Here is a 16,694-nt window from a genome sequence, read left to right on the forward strand (position 1 = left end):
TCCTCTAGGGAAGGAAAGGGGACAGCAGCCCAGAGGGGACGCAATGGGCAGTGGAGGAGAAAGGTCAGGTAAATGATTCGCTGCCCTTGGCGCGAGTCCCTCTCTGCCTCCAGTTTAATTGGTGAGAGAGTAACTGGCCGGGGCCTTCTCATGGCATCACCGACTCTACTGTAGGCTGGGAGCCCTCCCGGTTGGCATGTCCCCGTCAGCCCCAGAGCCACCTTTCCTTGGGAACAAGCTGCAGATCCTCCCAGGAACCAGGTTTTGGAGACAACCCTCTTCTTGCTGCCTGGCATCGTCCCCCCTGCCTGCAGGCAGTGATGCTGCCCACTCTGGGCTGCTGATCCCACCCAGGGCCGGGTGTCAGCAAACTGCCACCAGCTTAGCAGGAGCCAAGCCTGGCACGATCCTGGCCAGCCAACATGAGGACCTGCCTGGACTTGGCTATGCTGGGATGGGTGGCTGTCCCCTGCTCAGGGACAGGGTCACACCAGCACGCGTGACCGTCCCCTCACCCCCCCGGCGCAGCCATCCAGCGCTAATCGGGGCAGACGGGTCCCCCCCTCTTACCCGGCTAAATACTTGCACTGTTCCTCAGCACTGACTCGGTTGCAAGCTCTGTTTGTCTCCCGTTAATCACTAATTAAAGGCTTGAATGTTCCCTGCTGTTTGGGGTATTAATAAGAATTTAATTGCACAGTTTGGGGCTAATTATGTGGTAGCTCGCTTCCGCCCTTGTACAGTATGCCCAATTAAACAATCATATGATCAATTAAACAATCACAAGATCTAATAATTTGCAATAATAGACTAATTAAACATCAACACCTTGCAATGGAGCAACCTTCTGTCCCCCTTTTGATGGTGTTTGAACCCCTGCCCAGGCCCTGGCTGCCCCACAATTCTCCTCCTCCAGGCTGCTGTGGATGGAGGAGCCTGGGGCGATGGCACGGGGAGGTTGGGGCAGGGACCCCGGCACAGGACAGGCAGCGCCATGCACTGGGGCACACGCGCGGCCGACGATGGAGCTTGTGGGGCAGAAGGCAGGCTTGCCGACCCTACAAGTTCCCTGGGAATAATTAGTGAAGGCAGCCGGCTCAGCGAAACCCTAGACCGGCCGCTGCTGCCAACCCGCAGCGGATTTGAGCTACGCCCCTGCTTTGGCTGGAGGAGAGCCCGGCCAGGACGGCGGGGCAGGATGGGGCTGCACCTCCGCCCTGGGGATGGGAACCGAGAGCAGAAAAACCCCTTCCCTCCCATCCACACTGTGCCTCCATCACGGGGAAGGTGTTTGGAGAGAGGGGCCAAGGCTTGCACCTCTTCTGACAGGAAGCAGGAGAAGCAGAAGCAGAGAGTCCTCGCTGAGAGGCTGAGAGCTGAGAACAGGGGTGAGAGGGACAAGGCTGAGCCACTCCAGCCCCATCCCGGGAGGAGCAGGACTCAGGATGGTCAGACAAATGTTAATCCCCTCCACCTCAGTGACTGCCTCCCGGCTGCACCCCAGATTCGCTGCGATGCTGTGCCCCATGGGGAGCAGGTGCCCAGGCAGAGGTGGCAGGGGGATGCTGCCTGCTTGTCCACCTCCAAAAGCAATCACCTACCCCAAACCACTGCCCCCTGCTCTCTGTGGGGAAGGACCATGGCTGGGAACCCACCAGTGCCCAGCACATCTGCTGGGGAGCAGGCAAGGAGCACCCCGCTGCGGGGGCGCAGCAAGGGAAGGGGCTGCAGATGCGCCTGCCAAGAGGCCACTGACAGCGTGGATCCTGCTCCACGGGGTACAACAGCCCAGGCCAGCTCACTGGGGGATTTCTGAGATAATTTTTGCATAGGAAGCACTGAGGTAGAAAAAGAAAGCAAACATGTTCAGGAAGGGGCAGAGGACACGGGGGAAGCACAGGGGATTTTCTAAATCCCATCACCGCTCCAGGGATTGGCATTTTCCGGCGCTGGCATCCCAGATCGATCACCACAGCCCCCCAGCCCAAAGCAGAGGGAAGCAGCAGCCAGCGACGTCTTCCCAGGAGAGCGCAACCCCTTCCCCGCCAAGCCCCCGGGATCAAAGCAAGCCCCGTGCATTATCCCAGTGCTCTGGGGAGCGCTCCCGCCGCGGCGGCCACAAAGGGAACAAGAGCTCCCGCATTACCAGCGAGTGCATCAATTACTTTCAGTGGCTGCCCTGTGCTAATCCGCTTTCCCCCCTTCCCCAGGCCGGGTGTTTCGGGGACAGCCTGCTGAGGGGGTGACCAGGCTGCCCCAAGCAGCTCTGCATGTGCAGGCAGGGACTGGCAGCGGCAGTGGGAAGGAGCAGGCGCGGGTCTGCAAGAATAAAGCTGATGCATCACATGGCGGGGCTTGGGATTTTGGTGATCCTGCTCCCGCTGGCCACTCTGCAGGGATTATCCTCCACTGAGCCTGACCTGGGCTAAAAGCTGGAGGGACACATAGATGGGGACACATCTTTCTCTTTCCTGCCCTCCTCTTTCCCCTGTTCTGGGCAGAGCACACCAGCAGGTACACAGAGCATCCCAATATTGGCAGGGCAAGCTCCCTGCGGGCCATGCAGCCCTTTTGGGGTATCAGGAGAGCTCCCTGTGCCTGTGGACCTCTGGGACTGCTCTCTAACCACCAGGAATGGGGCCACGCACCCTGTGGCACAGAGCATGTGCCCTCTTGCTGAGCCAGCAGCGTGGCAAACCCACTGTCGCTGTCCCAGCTGCAACATCCCCAAACCCGCCTGCTTGCCAAAGTCACGCTGACTCCCATAACGCGGCAGCACAGCGAAGTCCCCGCGAATGCCACAGCCACCCTACGGCAGCTGTGGTGGGGTCATGCCCCATGCCAATGCTCAGACCTCAGGCATCACTGGGCTGTTGCACCTCTGCATTTCCCCACACCAGCCAGAGGCAGAAATTCTCGTGAAATAAGAAAAGTTTGTCCTCACCCCCAGCCGCATGGATGGATGACCCAGCACCATGACATGGTGCAGGACATCAATTTGTCCCCATGCCGGAGCAGGCAGAGACTTCTGTGCACTGGAGAGGGACAAACCTCCATGCAGAGTGCTGGGGAGCACAGAGCCAAGAGGTGACCTGAAGCCAACATGACCTGAAGCTGTACAAGACCCATGGCTCCATCCAGATCCATTTTCGGGGGGTTGCAGCCCCCCAGCCCTGCCCCTCAGCTGGCACTGGGCTACCAAGCTCCTGCATCCATCCACCCTCCCCCTCCTCGCCCCTCCCCAGCCACGCGTGACCATCCACCACCACGAGCCAGCATCACCACTGCCCGGCTGCAGGACAGAGTCCGAAACCCTGCAGCCCCCAGGCTGAGCAAAGGGAACTTCCCGGGCGGCCTCTCCTTTTAATTGGTGCTAATTGCTGCGTCTGTTCGTGCTGGCTGGGGAGATGTCATTGTTGAAAGGCACAGAGGGGAAGGCTCGGGGAGCTAATCCAGCTTTCAGCCACTAAGCCCTTCGGAGGCGGGTGATGGAGAAGCTCTTTCAGGTCCCTTCAGAGAGGGCACAAAGCCCGAGAGGGGAAAGGGAGAAAGAAGGGGAGTGAATCAACAGGAAAAACTACTTTCACACGCAGCTCGGGGAAGGGTCTTTGTGCGCGGGGCTTGTCAGGGGGGAGCTTGAAGGGACCGCACTGCGCCCCCGCCTCCTCTTCTCTCCCTCGTTTATCTTTTCAGCCCCATCTGCCAAAAGGGCGAAGCAGCTGGGGGCAGGGATGCTCGGGAGCACGGCCCTGTGAAGCGGGACCCTCACCCTACAATGGACAAGACGGATAGGCAGAGAGGAGATCTGCAGATGCTCCCTCCAGTTTAAGCCGTTTTGGGCCAGCAGAGCCACCTCTGCTACCATCCCACTGCTTCACCGGGGGATTCAGCGGGGAGGCTCCTCACAAGGGAGGCAGCCAACTGGGCTGGGGTCTTCCTTTTGTCCCAGGGGGTTTCTGTGGGTTCACCCACCAGTCGGAGCCCTCCCCTGCCTGACCTGCTGGCAGCTGGAGGCAGCAGCTGTGGGCAGGGTGCAGAGTTGAGGGTTTTTTTTTCTGAGCTTTACTCCAAACCCCATCTTTCTGAGTGGGAAAATGCAAGGGCTGTCATATTCCCACAGGGTGTGACGTGGTTTAAAGCATCGGCTCCGGCACTTGCTTTGAATTCTCTGCCTTTTTAGCCATTCTTAGAAGAAATCCACTGTAACATATATATATTTAAGCCAACAGCTGGGATCTCAACAAGACATCGATCACAAATACTAACAAGTCCCTCTGACCTCTGGCACATCCACAGCCTTTCAGGGCTGATGAATGATATGGCTTTCCCTTGTCTCCATCCTCCTGCCACCCCCTGAGACCCAGGCTCCGGTCCAGGAGGAGTGAGAGGCTGTCTCCCAGACCTTCACAGGGCTCTGGCATCCCCTAACCCCATCCCAAATCAGGACAAAAGGCAAAAACCTCTAACAAAATCCCACATGGATTCACGAGCAGGACAGCCAAGCAACGTCAATTTGATGTTTTGGAAATGTTTCATTTTGATGACAACATTTTTAACTCATGGAAACCTTTGCAAGGACAGACAAGCTAAAACCACCATGCAAAGCACCATGCCAGACCAAACGATAAAATGTTGAATCAGGGTATCTCAAGTATTTCCTTAATCTCTACCAGGTTTTGCTGCCTGCTCCCTGCCCCAAAGCACATCTCGCAGGGGACTGCCATGACTCCCCCTCCCAGTCCATTGGCAGCTGCCCAAGGGAAACACCCCCAGCCAGGCATCCCGCATCCCACGCTGAGGTTTGCTGACCAGCTGGAAGACACTGGTGATTTTTTGGAGGGTTTTGGGGCTGTTTTTCATTGACAAACCACTGCACTTCTAGGGGGGCACCTGCAGCAGAGACAGGGATATGCTTGAGTCTTTCCTAGCCCTTCAGTGAAGGGGATGCTCCCCAGCATTTCCACACCAGCACGCTCCATCACTTTGGCTCAGCACCTATCACTTCCTCCCCCAGTGACCCGTTTTAGAGTTTCAGCCCTGGAAAAAGATTTATTTAAAAATCACTTACCCAGGCACTCATTGGCCTCGCGGGCGCTGGCCCGCTGCCAGGGTCGGTCATAGTGGAAGGGCTTGCAGCGGTCGCACTCAGGACCCTCCGTGTTGTGCTTGCAGTCGCACACCAGCTTCTGCTCCTTGTCCTTCACGCAGCGCGCCGCATGCCCATTGCACTTGCAGCGCCCGCCAACCTGCAGCTCCCCCACCGCGTAGTAATAGGGGGTTGAGCCAGTGCCCCCCTCCTCCTCACTGGTGTCCCGGCTGCCCAGGTCGCGGAAGAGATGTGGGCGGCTGAAGACCACGCGGATGTCGGTGGCCGTCACCCAGTCCTGGAGCACAGGGCTGCTGTCAAAGTCCTGGGCGGAGGGTCGCCCATCAAGGGTGCTGAAGGCGATGAGCCCTCCGGTGAGGGGGTAGAGGTCGGTGAGGCCATCGGTGCAGAGGGCCTCCTGCTCATTCTGCTTGGTGACAGTGGCTTTGCTGGGCTTGCCATAGATCTTACGGCACTGGGAGGAGTAGTACTGGTAGGGCACCCAGGTCTTGCCGTAGTCCATGGACTTGAGGATGGCAGTGGACTCAGGCCGGGGCGAGCAGAACTGGAGGCTGACATAGACCACCTCAAACTTCTTGCCGAGAGAGAGGGTGAGGGTGACGTTCTGGGGTGAGTGGTGGAGGGTCTCTGAGCGCCAGCACGTCATGTTGGAGGCGGTGTTGAGGTCAGTCAGGTAGGCAGGCGGGTGGGCTCGGCGGGGGTCTGAGGCATTGCAGTGCCGTGTCGGGGGCTTCCCGCACGTGCTGGAGGCTTGAACCTCCTTCCCGAAGGCAGCGTTGACAAATTCAGGGATGCAGCGGCGAGGAGCGCCGCTCTCATCGTAGCAAGGGTCTGGGGGGGTCTGCTGGGCCACGAAGGGGTTCACCGTCTGGGAGAGGCCCAGCATGGCGGTGGTGAGGAGCAGGCGCAGGAGCTGCAGGACCTCCATCCTCCTGGGGTGAGGGAAGTGGCTCTGCCCTGGAGTGAGAGCAAAGAGAGTGAATGGTGCCAGCAGCTTTGCTGGGAGTGGCACAGCCACGGCACAGCTCATGCAGGGAGGCTGGTAAGGGATCATGTCTGGCCCTCAACCTGTGCCCACCTTCCCACCCCACATCTACTGATGCAGTGTCCTGGCAGTGGGGCAGGGAGGCAATTACTTTGGGCCACCTTGTCCACACCAATCCCTCACCACTCATCAGCAGGAGTCAAATACTGCAGGAAATGGCAAAAGGAGCTGAGCTTTGGAAGGAGGAGGATGAAATCAGGGTCCAGCCTTCCCTGGCCTCTTACAAACTGTCTGAGGGGGTGACAGGAACATTCACGCCTGCCAGTAGGTCCGGCTGTCATGCACAGTTCAGAGACCCCTGTCACTGCATGGCTGCCAAGGATTGGTGGCAGGGAAGAGTTGGGGAGACCTTTCAGCTGTGACAGCAGCTGCAAACCTCAAGTTATCCAACCGCAGCCCAAAACAGCTCCTGCCAGCGCAGGAGAAAGGAGCAGCAGTGAAAACACCTTGTGGGGACACTTTGCAACACACAGGAGTTTGCTAGGATGAAGCCCTGGGACTCCTGAGTCCAGCACCACTTTCCATGCCACAGCCCCAGCAGCATCCTGCTGGCCATGGGCACGGTGGCTTCTCCAAGTCCCTCTTCTCCCTCCAAATCCCACCACCACCCTACCAGAGTATTCCCACTGGCAAAAGGGTGTTGTTCTGTCCTCAGCCCCAAGAAACCCAGGTCTGGGTCTGGCCTGTCTGTTGATGGAGGGAAAGGCAAGGACCAAATGCAGGGCTTGGCTGGGCTCCTTTCCTGGCAGCCGCAGCACAGGGCATGCTGGGTGGCTCCCAGGGTGACATGGCCCATCTCCAACATTGCTGGCCTGGAGGGTGGAAGAGGGACTGGAGGTCATGACCCCTCCTGCCAGCTCTGGCTGCAGCAGGAGAGTCCCACAACGTGCACATCGGCCATGCCCCATCCTTCGCATCGTGCGAGCAGCCACAGCTCACTCATTCGCCAGAGAACAGCCCTGAGCCCTGCAGCTGGCAGCAGACCCCTGAGCTGCCCAGCTGGGCGGGTGGCGTCAGCCCTGCCATCCCACAGGCTTGGCTGGGAGGGCTGTGCCGCGTGCTGCCCGCCCCAGCCACCAAGCAGAGTCCTCTGTCCTCTACCAGCCCGTGCCACAGCCAGGGTGGGTGGAGGGGATCCCCCGTCATGCTCTCTCCCACTAGTAAATCCTTACAGGATGACTTGAGTTTTGTGCTTCACTCTCAGGAACGAAGCCCCATGCATGACCCAGCATAGCAGATGCTCTGCTCCCCACCTACAATTCCCAACACCACTCCTGCCTGCCCAGCTGCCCACTCAGGCCAAAGGAGACTGGCAGGGGACAGCCCGTTTCAGATTATGCGGGATTTTTTTTTCCCTTTTGAAAAAAGAAAAAAAGGAAAGCTGTGGGAGAAAGCTGCTCCTCTCTGGGCTGCCAAACCGCTAAGAGGGGGAAGTTCCTCCCTTCCCAGTCACAGTCAACTGGGCAGCCAGCGACAGAGCCCACCGAGAGGGGAGCAGGGACAGGGGTCTCAGCCCATCCCTGGACCTCTCCCACAGGACAAATCCTGGCCCTGCCACCTCCATGCTCTTTCCTCACTGCTTAATCCTCTGCTGATGGAAAAGGAGATGCTCACTGCTGAAAAATCAGCAGCTCCATTGGTGGTCTCTGCATCGCCCCACCAGCGCATCCCCCACCATCCAACACTGCTGCAGAGCCTTTCGGGGACACGTCAGCCCATGGCCCGGTGGCTGGGCAGCCTGCAGGCAGCAAGACAAGGGAAGCTGTCCCTGGAGTGCCCAGAGCAGAGACCCCCCTACTCGAGGACTGTGGCATGCAGGCAAGGGCTGTGGGAGTAGAGAGGGGAGCAGCAGGGACGTAGCAGTCACCACGGTGGAGGAAGCACTGTGCCACAAGCACCAGGTGGTGAAGAGCATCCCCCGCTGCAGGCAGCCCACAGGACTCTGTCGGGAGCCCCAGCCCCACTGCAGGCAGCTGCCTCCTGGGTGGGAGGAGAAGCCATGGCTGCTGCAAGCTCCCCAGTGTCTGCCTGTCTGGGAACTGTTGAGTGAAGACAGCACCTGGTTAACTCCCTCAATGAAACCCTGACAGGATCATCCCCAGCATCTGCCTGGTGCTGAACAGCAAAACAGAGCCCCTGGCAGCCCACAGGCAGAGCCCTGCTTCTGTACTCACACCCAGCACAGCGAGCTGAGAAACGCTGACTGACCCCCCTACAATGTCTAGCGAGACCTGGCCACACACATACCTGCGGAGACCAGCTGCCCCATCTCGCCTCACACCCCACAGAGAGGGACCCAGCTGGGCGTAGCCACCACCACCTCCCATCCCAGCAGCCCCAGGGCAGCACACAGCATGGGGAAAACCCCCTGGGAAGACCTCTGTGCTGGGAGGAGAGAGGAGAAACCCCCAGGGATGCCTCAGCACCTGCATCCATCCACTCCAGGGGGACTCAGGGTGTATCAAACAAGGCACCCGCTAAACCCTGCCAAAGAGGACTCTCCTCCACCCACCACCTCCTCTCTGCTACGTGGCAGCAAGGGGACAGGAGGTAGGGCCACACTCAAGTTTGCCACCTGCAAAGGCCTTTTAATTCCCCATTTGGTAAGACACAAAGGTATGAGGAAACCCCTGCCCAGGGGAGAGAGACAGCACTAGCAGCCACTGGTGGCAAGGGGAGAGCCCAGAGGCGAGGGTGTTCTGAGCAGGGCTGGGGCAGCAGCTCTAGAACCTGGGCTGGGGTTACCGCTGCTTTTGGAGCACATGGGGGGCATGAGCATCTCCTGCCCATCCTCCCTGTCCCAGTGGGAAACTCTGTCCCTCCCACCAGCCATACCAAGGCACAAGCCCCAGAGATTCAGTGTTTAGCTTCTGGGGGCTCTGCTCCTGCCAGGGAGCAGCCGCCGGGGAGCCAACGCTCGCCCAGCGGTGCATCGGCGCTGCAGAGGCAGGGCATGAATGGAAATCATTATCATCCGCGAGACCACACACAGGCACGCACGCTCCGCGCTCGGCTCACCCCATTATCCCCCTGAAAGAGAGCCGGGGCTGGTGGTCTCCGCGGGCCTCACCTCCGTATCGGAGAGGAGGGCAAGCTGCAATCTGCTCCCTTTTATGCATATTCAGCGTGACCTCGGGACTGCCGGCAAGGTGCCAGAGAGGCCTGGAGTGGGTATTTCTCTCCCCAGCCCCATCTGCCCCCCCTTTCCGCTTCCCATCTTTGCTGCCCCCAGTTCAGATCAAATGGAGACGCTGCTGACTAAGCAGGGAGAAATGGGATGAGCCCCTCGGTGATGAATCCAGCCCAGCAGCCACCTGGATCTGGCACGAGGAGGGACATAAGCGATGGGGTGCATCTCCCAGGGACAGCATCCCGAAGGTGTTCCCAGCGAGGCTCTCTGGTGGCCACCAGCAGCACCCATGGGACTGGGGGGACACGGCAGCGGGGCTCACCCTTCCCGAGGAAGCAGCCGCCCTCCCGGCTCCTCCCCAGAAGCGGCTGCATTTTTGAGGTGGGCGATTTCCTCACTCCTCCGCTTGGGGAATGCTAACAGCCATGTGGTTTGGAAGGAAGTCACGCCGCCGTAGCGCTTCAGAAGTGCTTTAAAAAAATTAGCTACCGCATCCAACGCCTCCACACCCCTTCTCCCTACAGCGATATTGCTTTCCAAGGCGACCGGCAACGTTTCCCTGCCTTGCGGGAGGCTCATTGTGGCGATGTTCCAGCCTGCCGCAAGTTCCCCTTCCCATCGCCTCCCCTGGAGGCAGTGCTGCTGAGAGCGATTCTGGGTGCAGATGCATGCCCAGAGCTCCGGGTCTCCCGATGCTGAGCCACTGGGTGGGTGCTTGGTCCCCAAAATTGAATGCATGAGGCAAGTGCAGCAGGTGAGCCAGGGCAAAGAGAGAAAACTTCCCCAAATACGGATGCTGGTGACTACAGCAGGCCCAGGGTCACCACCCAGCAGACCAGGGGCAGCGGCAGCTTTGCAGAGGTAATTACAGGATTAAGTGGAACAACACGGGGCAGGGAGGGAAGGGGGTTATTAGCCAGATTTGATCCCAGGACCTTTGCGGCACAGGAGCAGCCTTCTCTAATTAAAGCAGAGGGGGAAAGCGTGAACGGCCCAAGTGGTGCTCCACTGTCCGCTGCAGCCCTGCCACTGAAAACCAGGGCTTTAGAGGGCAGGCAATGGCTAAAGCTGAGCAGCCAGCCCTGCCTGGGAGGGGAAGGGGAAAGCCCTGAGGGATGGTAGGGAAATGGTGCTTCCCTCCTGCCTGGGACCTGCACTGTTCCCCTGGGTCCTCTCTGATGCCACTGGCACGGTACAGCAGGCTGGGTTTCTTCTCTGGTCCAGGGCAGCTCGGTGCGTGGGGTGCCCGCATCACCCGAGGTAAGTGCGTGGCCTTACTTGGAACTGGTTGAGACAGGGGTGCCTGGTCCCCATGAGGCGCTCCACCACTCTGTGCACAAGGATGAGGTCCTAGGTGCTAGCACGGGTCAGGGACAGAGCCATCCACTCTCATGGGGCACCAAAAGGCTCCTCAGGGCACGGCACAGCCATGGAGCAGTGGGCAGAGAAACCCCAGGCCAGAACCAAAGGACCCAAGTACTTGAGGGGATCCAGCAACTAGATCCAAAGTGCTCAGATGGGGCCAATCCACGAGGACTGCTCATCCCTGAGCTGTGCCATCCCAGGAAAGCCCACCAGCAGCTCAGGTTCCCTCTGAACAGAAGGGAACAGGGGGACAGGAGAGGACTCAAAGCAGAAGAGAAATTACACGCTCAGAGAAGCTGTAACCGGGTACAAATGATCAGAGGGTGTCCCTTAACCAGGATGTATCTGCTACCAGACCTTGCACATTCCCACCTCATTACGGGCCCTTTCTAATGAGGGCAACCCTGCTCCCTTGCCACATGTGCTGCGGGAGTGACCCACTGCAGATCTGCCCCAGCCCCATGAACAGGACCCATCTCAGGTAGCTCCCGGGGTTCCCATCACCTCCCTTCCCTCTGTGGGCACTGGTCCCTCACCCACCGTGCCAATGCCAGCTGGGGGATGCTTCATCCCCCCACCCTACAAGCAGAATGCATCAGGACCAAACTGTGCTCTGGCCATGGATAAATCATTCCATGTGTCGCTGGGACAAAAAAACACAACTGAAAAGTATTTAAAATGAAAGGAAAAACCCCATGCAGCCAAGGCTCTGGGACCGGGCTCAGCTTTCCGGCAGGAGGGAGCGCGTGCGGTGGGGAGAGGCTGAAGGGATGCGGCGCGGCGGGCAGTGTTAATCGCCTTCCCAGCCGCTAATGGAGCAACTGGTGCCCACTTGGGACGCGGCTAATGGCACCAAGGAGATGCCTCACTTTTCTTTACAAGCTTCCTCTTCTCTTTGGATATTTAAATATCGGAAGCTTCCAAGTGCATACGGACCCACATCTGCAGAGCCAACCACTCTGCGCAGCCCCTCGGGCTTTCAGCCCCTGCTCCCCAAAGTACGTGCAGCTCACGTGGGCAATTACAAGGCAGCGTCTGCCTGCAGCAGGCACTCCTGGCGATAGATATTGCAATGCACTCTGGCAGGCCAGAGCCAGAATTACACAAGCCATACGATACCCCAGCGGTGCCAGGAGACGCATACAAATTACACTGCATGCAGGAAAGGATGGGCCAGATTCTGACCTCAGCCCCTTTGGCATCAGCCAGAAGTAACTCCATTCAGATCGGGCCAAACCAAGACGTAAGCGACTCCATTCAAATTTACACTAGCATACCTGTGGTCAGAATCTGGCCTGGCTTGAATTAGTTGCAGCCTGACGTTACAAAAGGCAGAAACGGAGCCCAGATTTCCTAGGTTATCGAAAACAACCAAAAAAAAAAAAAAAACCACCATGAAGCACACAGTCCCCAGGCTATTCAAGCATGTGCACAGAGCTGTCAAAGGCTGCTCGGATGCATCCCTGCTCACCCGTTTCAGTAACCCATAAGCCATGCTGACCATGGGAAGGAGGCACCAGCATCCAGCACGGCATCCTGCTGGGTTGCCCGCGCCTGCTCTGCTTGCCAGCAGCCCTCGGTAGAGGTGGTCCCACTCCCAGGAGGGGAGATTCAGCATGGTATCACCCATATGCTGCATAGCTGAATACATTTTGCTGCAACACCACTGCATCCCCCAGCCAGCGCAAGCTGGAGATCTCCTTGTGCTCCCAATGCAACAGCAGCTCAAGGAGGCATCTGGAGCTCCTGGCCTCGCAGGAGCAGAAACCATGGCTGCCTCGATGCTACACTACTTATTAACCTCTACTACTGCTCAACTCATTGCTTTAACCAACTCTAATCCCACCCCAGCTCCCTGAACCCCTTCGCACACTCCTACCATGCTGCTCGGCTCCGTTGTGCTCCCAGGAGCATCCCTCAGGGTACAGAGGGTTTTCCTCCCGCTGCTTCCCGCGGATGCACGGGACTCGTGCGGTCCCAGCCCAGAAGTCCTCATCGCTTCAACCCCTTTCCACTCCATATGGGAATAAAGTGATCTGGTTTCCATAACGTCCCTTGTTGCCTTTTCACAACATGCTGGGCACAGATGTTGAAAATAGTCTGGATGAATATTTAAAATGGTATTCAGAGATGACAACATTTGGCCAGCTTTGAAAGATCTCTCACATCGCGTAGAGGATGGCTCACGACAACGGGGCCGGAAGCATGCTGCACTTTGACATCTTTTTTTTTTTCCCCCCCTCTTTGGCTATTGGTACAATATTTCATGCCCCTGGTGTCACACAGCCTGTTATTGCTTGAGTGCCAGCCAAGTCTGCAGCATTTGGAAGAGGCTGTCACGTACGTTTTTAAACATCATGGGGCAAAGCGGAATATGGAAAATCTGTCGCGTTTCCATACCAAGCGCAAGTGTCCTGCGCAGGCTCAGGGAGGGGCTTGTGGGGGCACAAAATAATTGCTTCCTTATGGAGCAGGGTCTGACTAACAGGGTGGGGGGAACAGGAGGCAGAGGTGCCGCGGACACCCTTGGCACAACGGGCTGCTTCCCTCCTGAAGGAAGACGAAGCCATTTCAGCACATGCTCCAAGGTCTGCACTGGTGCTCACCTCCTTCAGGGCTGGGAAACCCTGCGCAGACCCACAGCTCCACCAGCTGCCACCCAAGGTGGGACCTCTGTTCCAGCCGGCCCAGGCTGAAGACATCGTGTCCTGGTGCGCAGGGAGCAGCAGCAACGCTCCCCAGCCCAGGCTCCCAGTAGCTTGCGCTTCTGGCGAGCTCCTTGCCTCAGGCCACAGTGTGCTGAGCTGCATCCCTAGGCCTGGCTTCTTTCTTCCCCAGGCTGCAGACTCACCTTAGCTCCTTCCCAACCCAGCATTACATCTGCCCTCTTCTCTGCAGGGACCCAACTCACCTTCCTCCTTCCACATGCAAGTGGAGGAAGAAGGGATGTTGGGACCCCTGCAGCCCACCCTGCGCTTGGACTGCTGGACCTCCTGTCCCCTCATCAGCTCGCTCCAACCAGGTGGTCAGAAAAGCACAGCAGCTCCCTCTGTTTAATAAATGGGATATTGCAGAAAAAAAGAAAAAAAAAGTTGCCCTCCATCCATCCAAACGCCTTGGCGAGTGTTTTTGGAGCATGGCTCTAGCCACATCCCTGCTGCACTGGTTACAGGGAGCTCCAGCCTCTCCGGGCTTTGAGAGCAGGCGACAGTGAACTCGGCCGGGGAAGAAGGGTCTGTGTCATTTCCAGCCATCCAGGGTTTGCACATCCAGGTCTACACTCAGTATCATCTCAGCCCGACCACAGGTCCACACCAATGGCATGGATGGAGGAGGGGACGCTCAGCCTGGCTTACGTCCCATACGTTCGTGGGGTGAGCTCACCAAGAGAGGGGAATCCACACGCAAGCGCTGCCCAGCGGAGTGGCAAGCCAGCAGGACCACGGTGCTGCCCGAGGAGCTCCTGGCCCTGCCCCCGGGGCCTTCCTCACCCACCCTGCTCCGCGAGAGCCAAGCGAGGCAGCAGACTGCCGAGCACCATGTCCCTCATCACACCAGTTATTCCTTATCCCAAGAAAGGTATTTCCATCCACCCACTCTCAGTGGGTCGGGGAAGCTGTGGGAAGGAGGAGCGTTTTGAAGAAACAAGGGTTCAGCAGCTCCAAGAGAGAAAAGCAAAAGCAAACGCAGCCCAGCTTCCCTTCTCCCTGTGCCACCGCTCTCTCATACATCGCCCTGGCCAGAACTGCTGGCCCTCACCATGGTTTGGGGCAGGGTGCCGGGGGGTGCCGAGGGGTCTCACCCAGCTTAGCCCCAGGACCGCAACACAGCCGAGTACATCGCGCAGGAGCTATTTCCAGAGCGAACCCACCCTCCGACCTGCCCCACAGAGGGGTCTCCCCGAGGCAGCCGTGCTGGGAAGGGACCAGCAACGTCCCCAAGCCTGGGCTGGCAGCAAGGGCGAAGCCACCCTGCCGAGGTGCCCGGTGGCTTTGTGCCGGCACAACCTTCCGAGCGGATAAAGGCCTCCGCCGCCGGAGCTGCGGGCAGGGAGAGCACGTGTGTGCCCTGTGCCCGGTCAGCCAGAGCTGGCAGCGCAGGCAGGGCCTGGCAGGGCTCCCGCCGCTGCCTGCACCCACGCCCGAGGTGGGGCCGGGGCTCAGCGACTGGGGAGGCTCCGGTGTCCCGTGTCCCCCCCCCCCCCCCCGGCTGCTCCGCGGCGAGGCCAGGGCTGCGACACCGCGAGGCTTCGTGCAGCGCCGAGCACCCCCCGGTTCCCCCCGCCGGCTCTGCCGGGGCGGCGGCAGCGAGCCGGGCCGGGCCGAAGCGGTGAGCGGCGGCGGCTGGAGCTGCCCGGGGCCGAGAGCGGGGCTCGGCCGTACCCGGTTGCGGGCGGGCGGCACTCCCGGCCCCGCCGCGGGGAGGTCCCGTTTTCGGCGGTGAAAGGATGGAAAGGGAAATAAAGGGAGGGTGGAGGGGGGGGGGAAGAGGGAGGAATAAAAGGCAACGAGGGAGGGAGCGGTGGGGAGGAGAGCAGGGAGCTGCTCGGCCGGGGCCGCCAGCGCCGAAGTTGGAGGAGCAGCTTACCGCGGGCGGGCAGGTAGCGGGGCCGGTCCGGGCAGCAGGTCCGGGATCGAGGCGGCGAGAGGAGCCGGGGCCGCCGCAACTGCAGGGCGGGCGGCGGGGCGTGGGGGCAGCTCCCCCTCCCCTTGGCTGATCGCAACACACACACAAAAAAAAAAAAAAAAAAAGGAAAAAGAAAAGAGCAATAATAACAAATTGCCAGGGAAAGTGGCGGGGGGAAAGAGAAAGCAAAATAAGGCGAAATAGTGCAAAGCGGGAGTGCTGCTCCCGGTGGTGCGGGCGGGTCCCCAGCGCCGTGCCCGCAGCCGGCCGTGCTCCCGCCCGCGGCTGCTCCGGCTGCGGGAGGGAGGCAGGCAGGCAGGCAGCAGGGAAGGGAAAAAAGGAGAGGAAAGGGAAAAACAAAAAAAAAAAAAAAAAAGAAAAGCAAGAAGTGAAGAAACTGAGCCCCGACCGCTGCCTGGAAGCGGAGTAAAAAGGCTCCAATAAATCCCGGGTTGAAAAGAAGGGAAAAGTCACCTCCCCGAGGAAATCAGAAGCAGATTTCGAGCCATTTAATCACATGCAGGGAGGTGTGTGTGCGTGTGTGCGCCGCCCGCCGCGGCGCTGCCAGCCCTGCCTCCGCCCTCCCGCCGCCGCGGCCGCCCCGCCGGGAGCGGAGCGGGGAAGGGGCCGGCAGCGGAGCGGGCCGGGAGGGGAAGAAGGGGCCGCCCCACCGGCGGACAGCCCTCCCCGCCGGGGCACCGTCGCGGGGGTCCCGGGCTCCCACCTGCCGTCCCCGGGAATTTGCTTTGCCCGGAGCGGGTCCATCACCCCGGGCGTGCCGGTGGCTCCGGAGCGGCAGCCCAGCCCGCCAAGGGCTCAACCGGTGCCGCAAGGAAGGCAGCGGATAATCCTCCCCCTGCTTCCCAAAGCAGAAGAAATGAGGGATTTACCAGGCGGGGAGCAGCCTCCTCTTACGGAGGAGGATGGAGTCTCTGCTCCATCCCGTGATGCGGGGGCTTTTCACGTGCTGCTGCACCGGGGCCAGCCTTGGCCTCTGATTTTTGGTCAGGGGGGAGAGAGAAAGGGGGGCATTTCCACTGCGGGAGGCTGCCCAGCACAGATGCCTCTGGGCTTCCCCAGGACCGTCTGCCCCGCGCCATCCCCAGGCCACCTGCGAGCAAGCAGGGCAGGAAAAAGGTGAAACTAATTTAATCAGCGTTTGTGTGAGGCGGTGGAGGAGAGCAGAAAACCTGGACCTGGATCCCCTTGCTCACTGGGGTCGTGTTCACAGTACTGCAGCCCCCACATCTTCCGGCTTGGCCTGGGGAACATCCTTCCCATTGCCCTTGCGATGGATGCGAGGACTGAGGAGGGCTCCAGAGGTGGGGTGAAGGGCAAGGTGCCAGTACGGGGCTCACCCGTTACATTCAAGGCCGCCAGCCAGCATCGCCCTGCTCCCGGAGGACCCCTGGTTACCCACA

General features: G+C 59.6%; 1 protein-coding gene across 2 annotated transcripts in view; it reads right to left on the bottom strand.

Moving 5' to 3' along the window:
• Positions 1-15,355, bottom strand: part of NTN3 (netrin 3) — a 34,961-nt gene extending 19,606 nt beyond the window's left edge. For both annotated transcript variants that reach the window (XR_012625217.1, XM_074840591.1), the window contains exons 1-2: positions 15,235-15,355; positions 5,069-6,064 (exon numbers count right to left, since the gene is read on the bottom strand). Coding sequence is in view for 1 of the 2 variants with exons in the window: in XM_074840591.1 (XP_074696692.1) it covers positions 5,069-6,035 (967 nt within the window). In the remaining variant the exon portion in view is untranslated. The remainder of the gene's footprint in view (positions 1-5,068; positions 6,065-15,234) is intronic.
• Positions 15,356-16,694: the final 1,339 nt, after the last annotated feature.

This window comes from Strix aluco, chromosome 15 (genome assembly GCF_031877795.1).
Source record: "Strix aluco isolate bStrAlu1 chromosome 15, bStrAlu1.hap1, whole genome shotgun sequence".
NCBI lineage: Eukaryota > Metazoa > Chordata > Aves > Strigiformes > Strigidae > Strix > Strix aluco.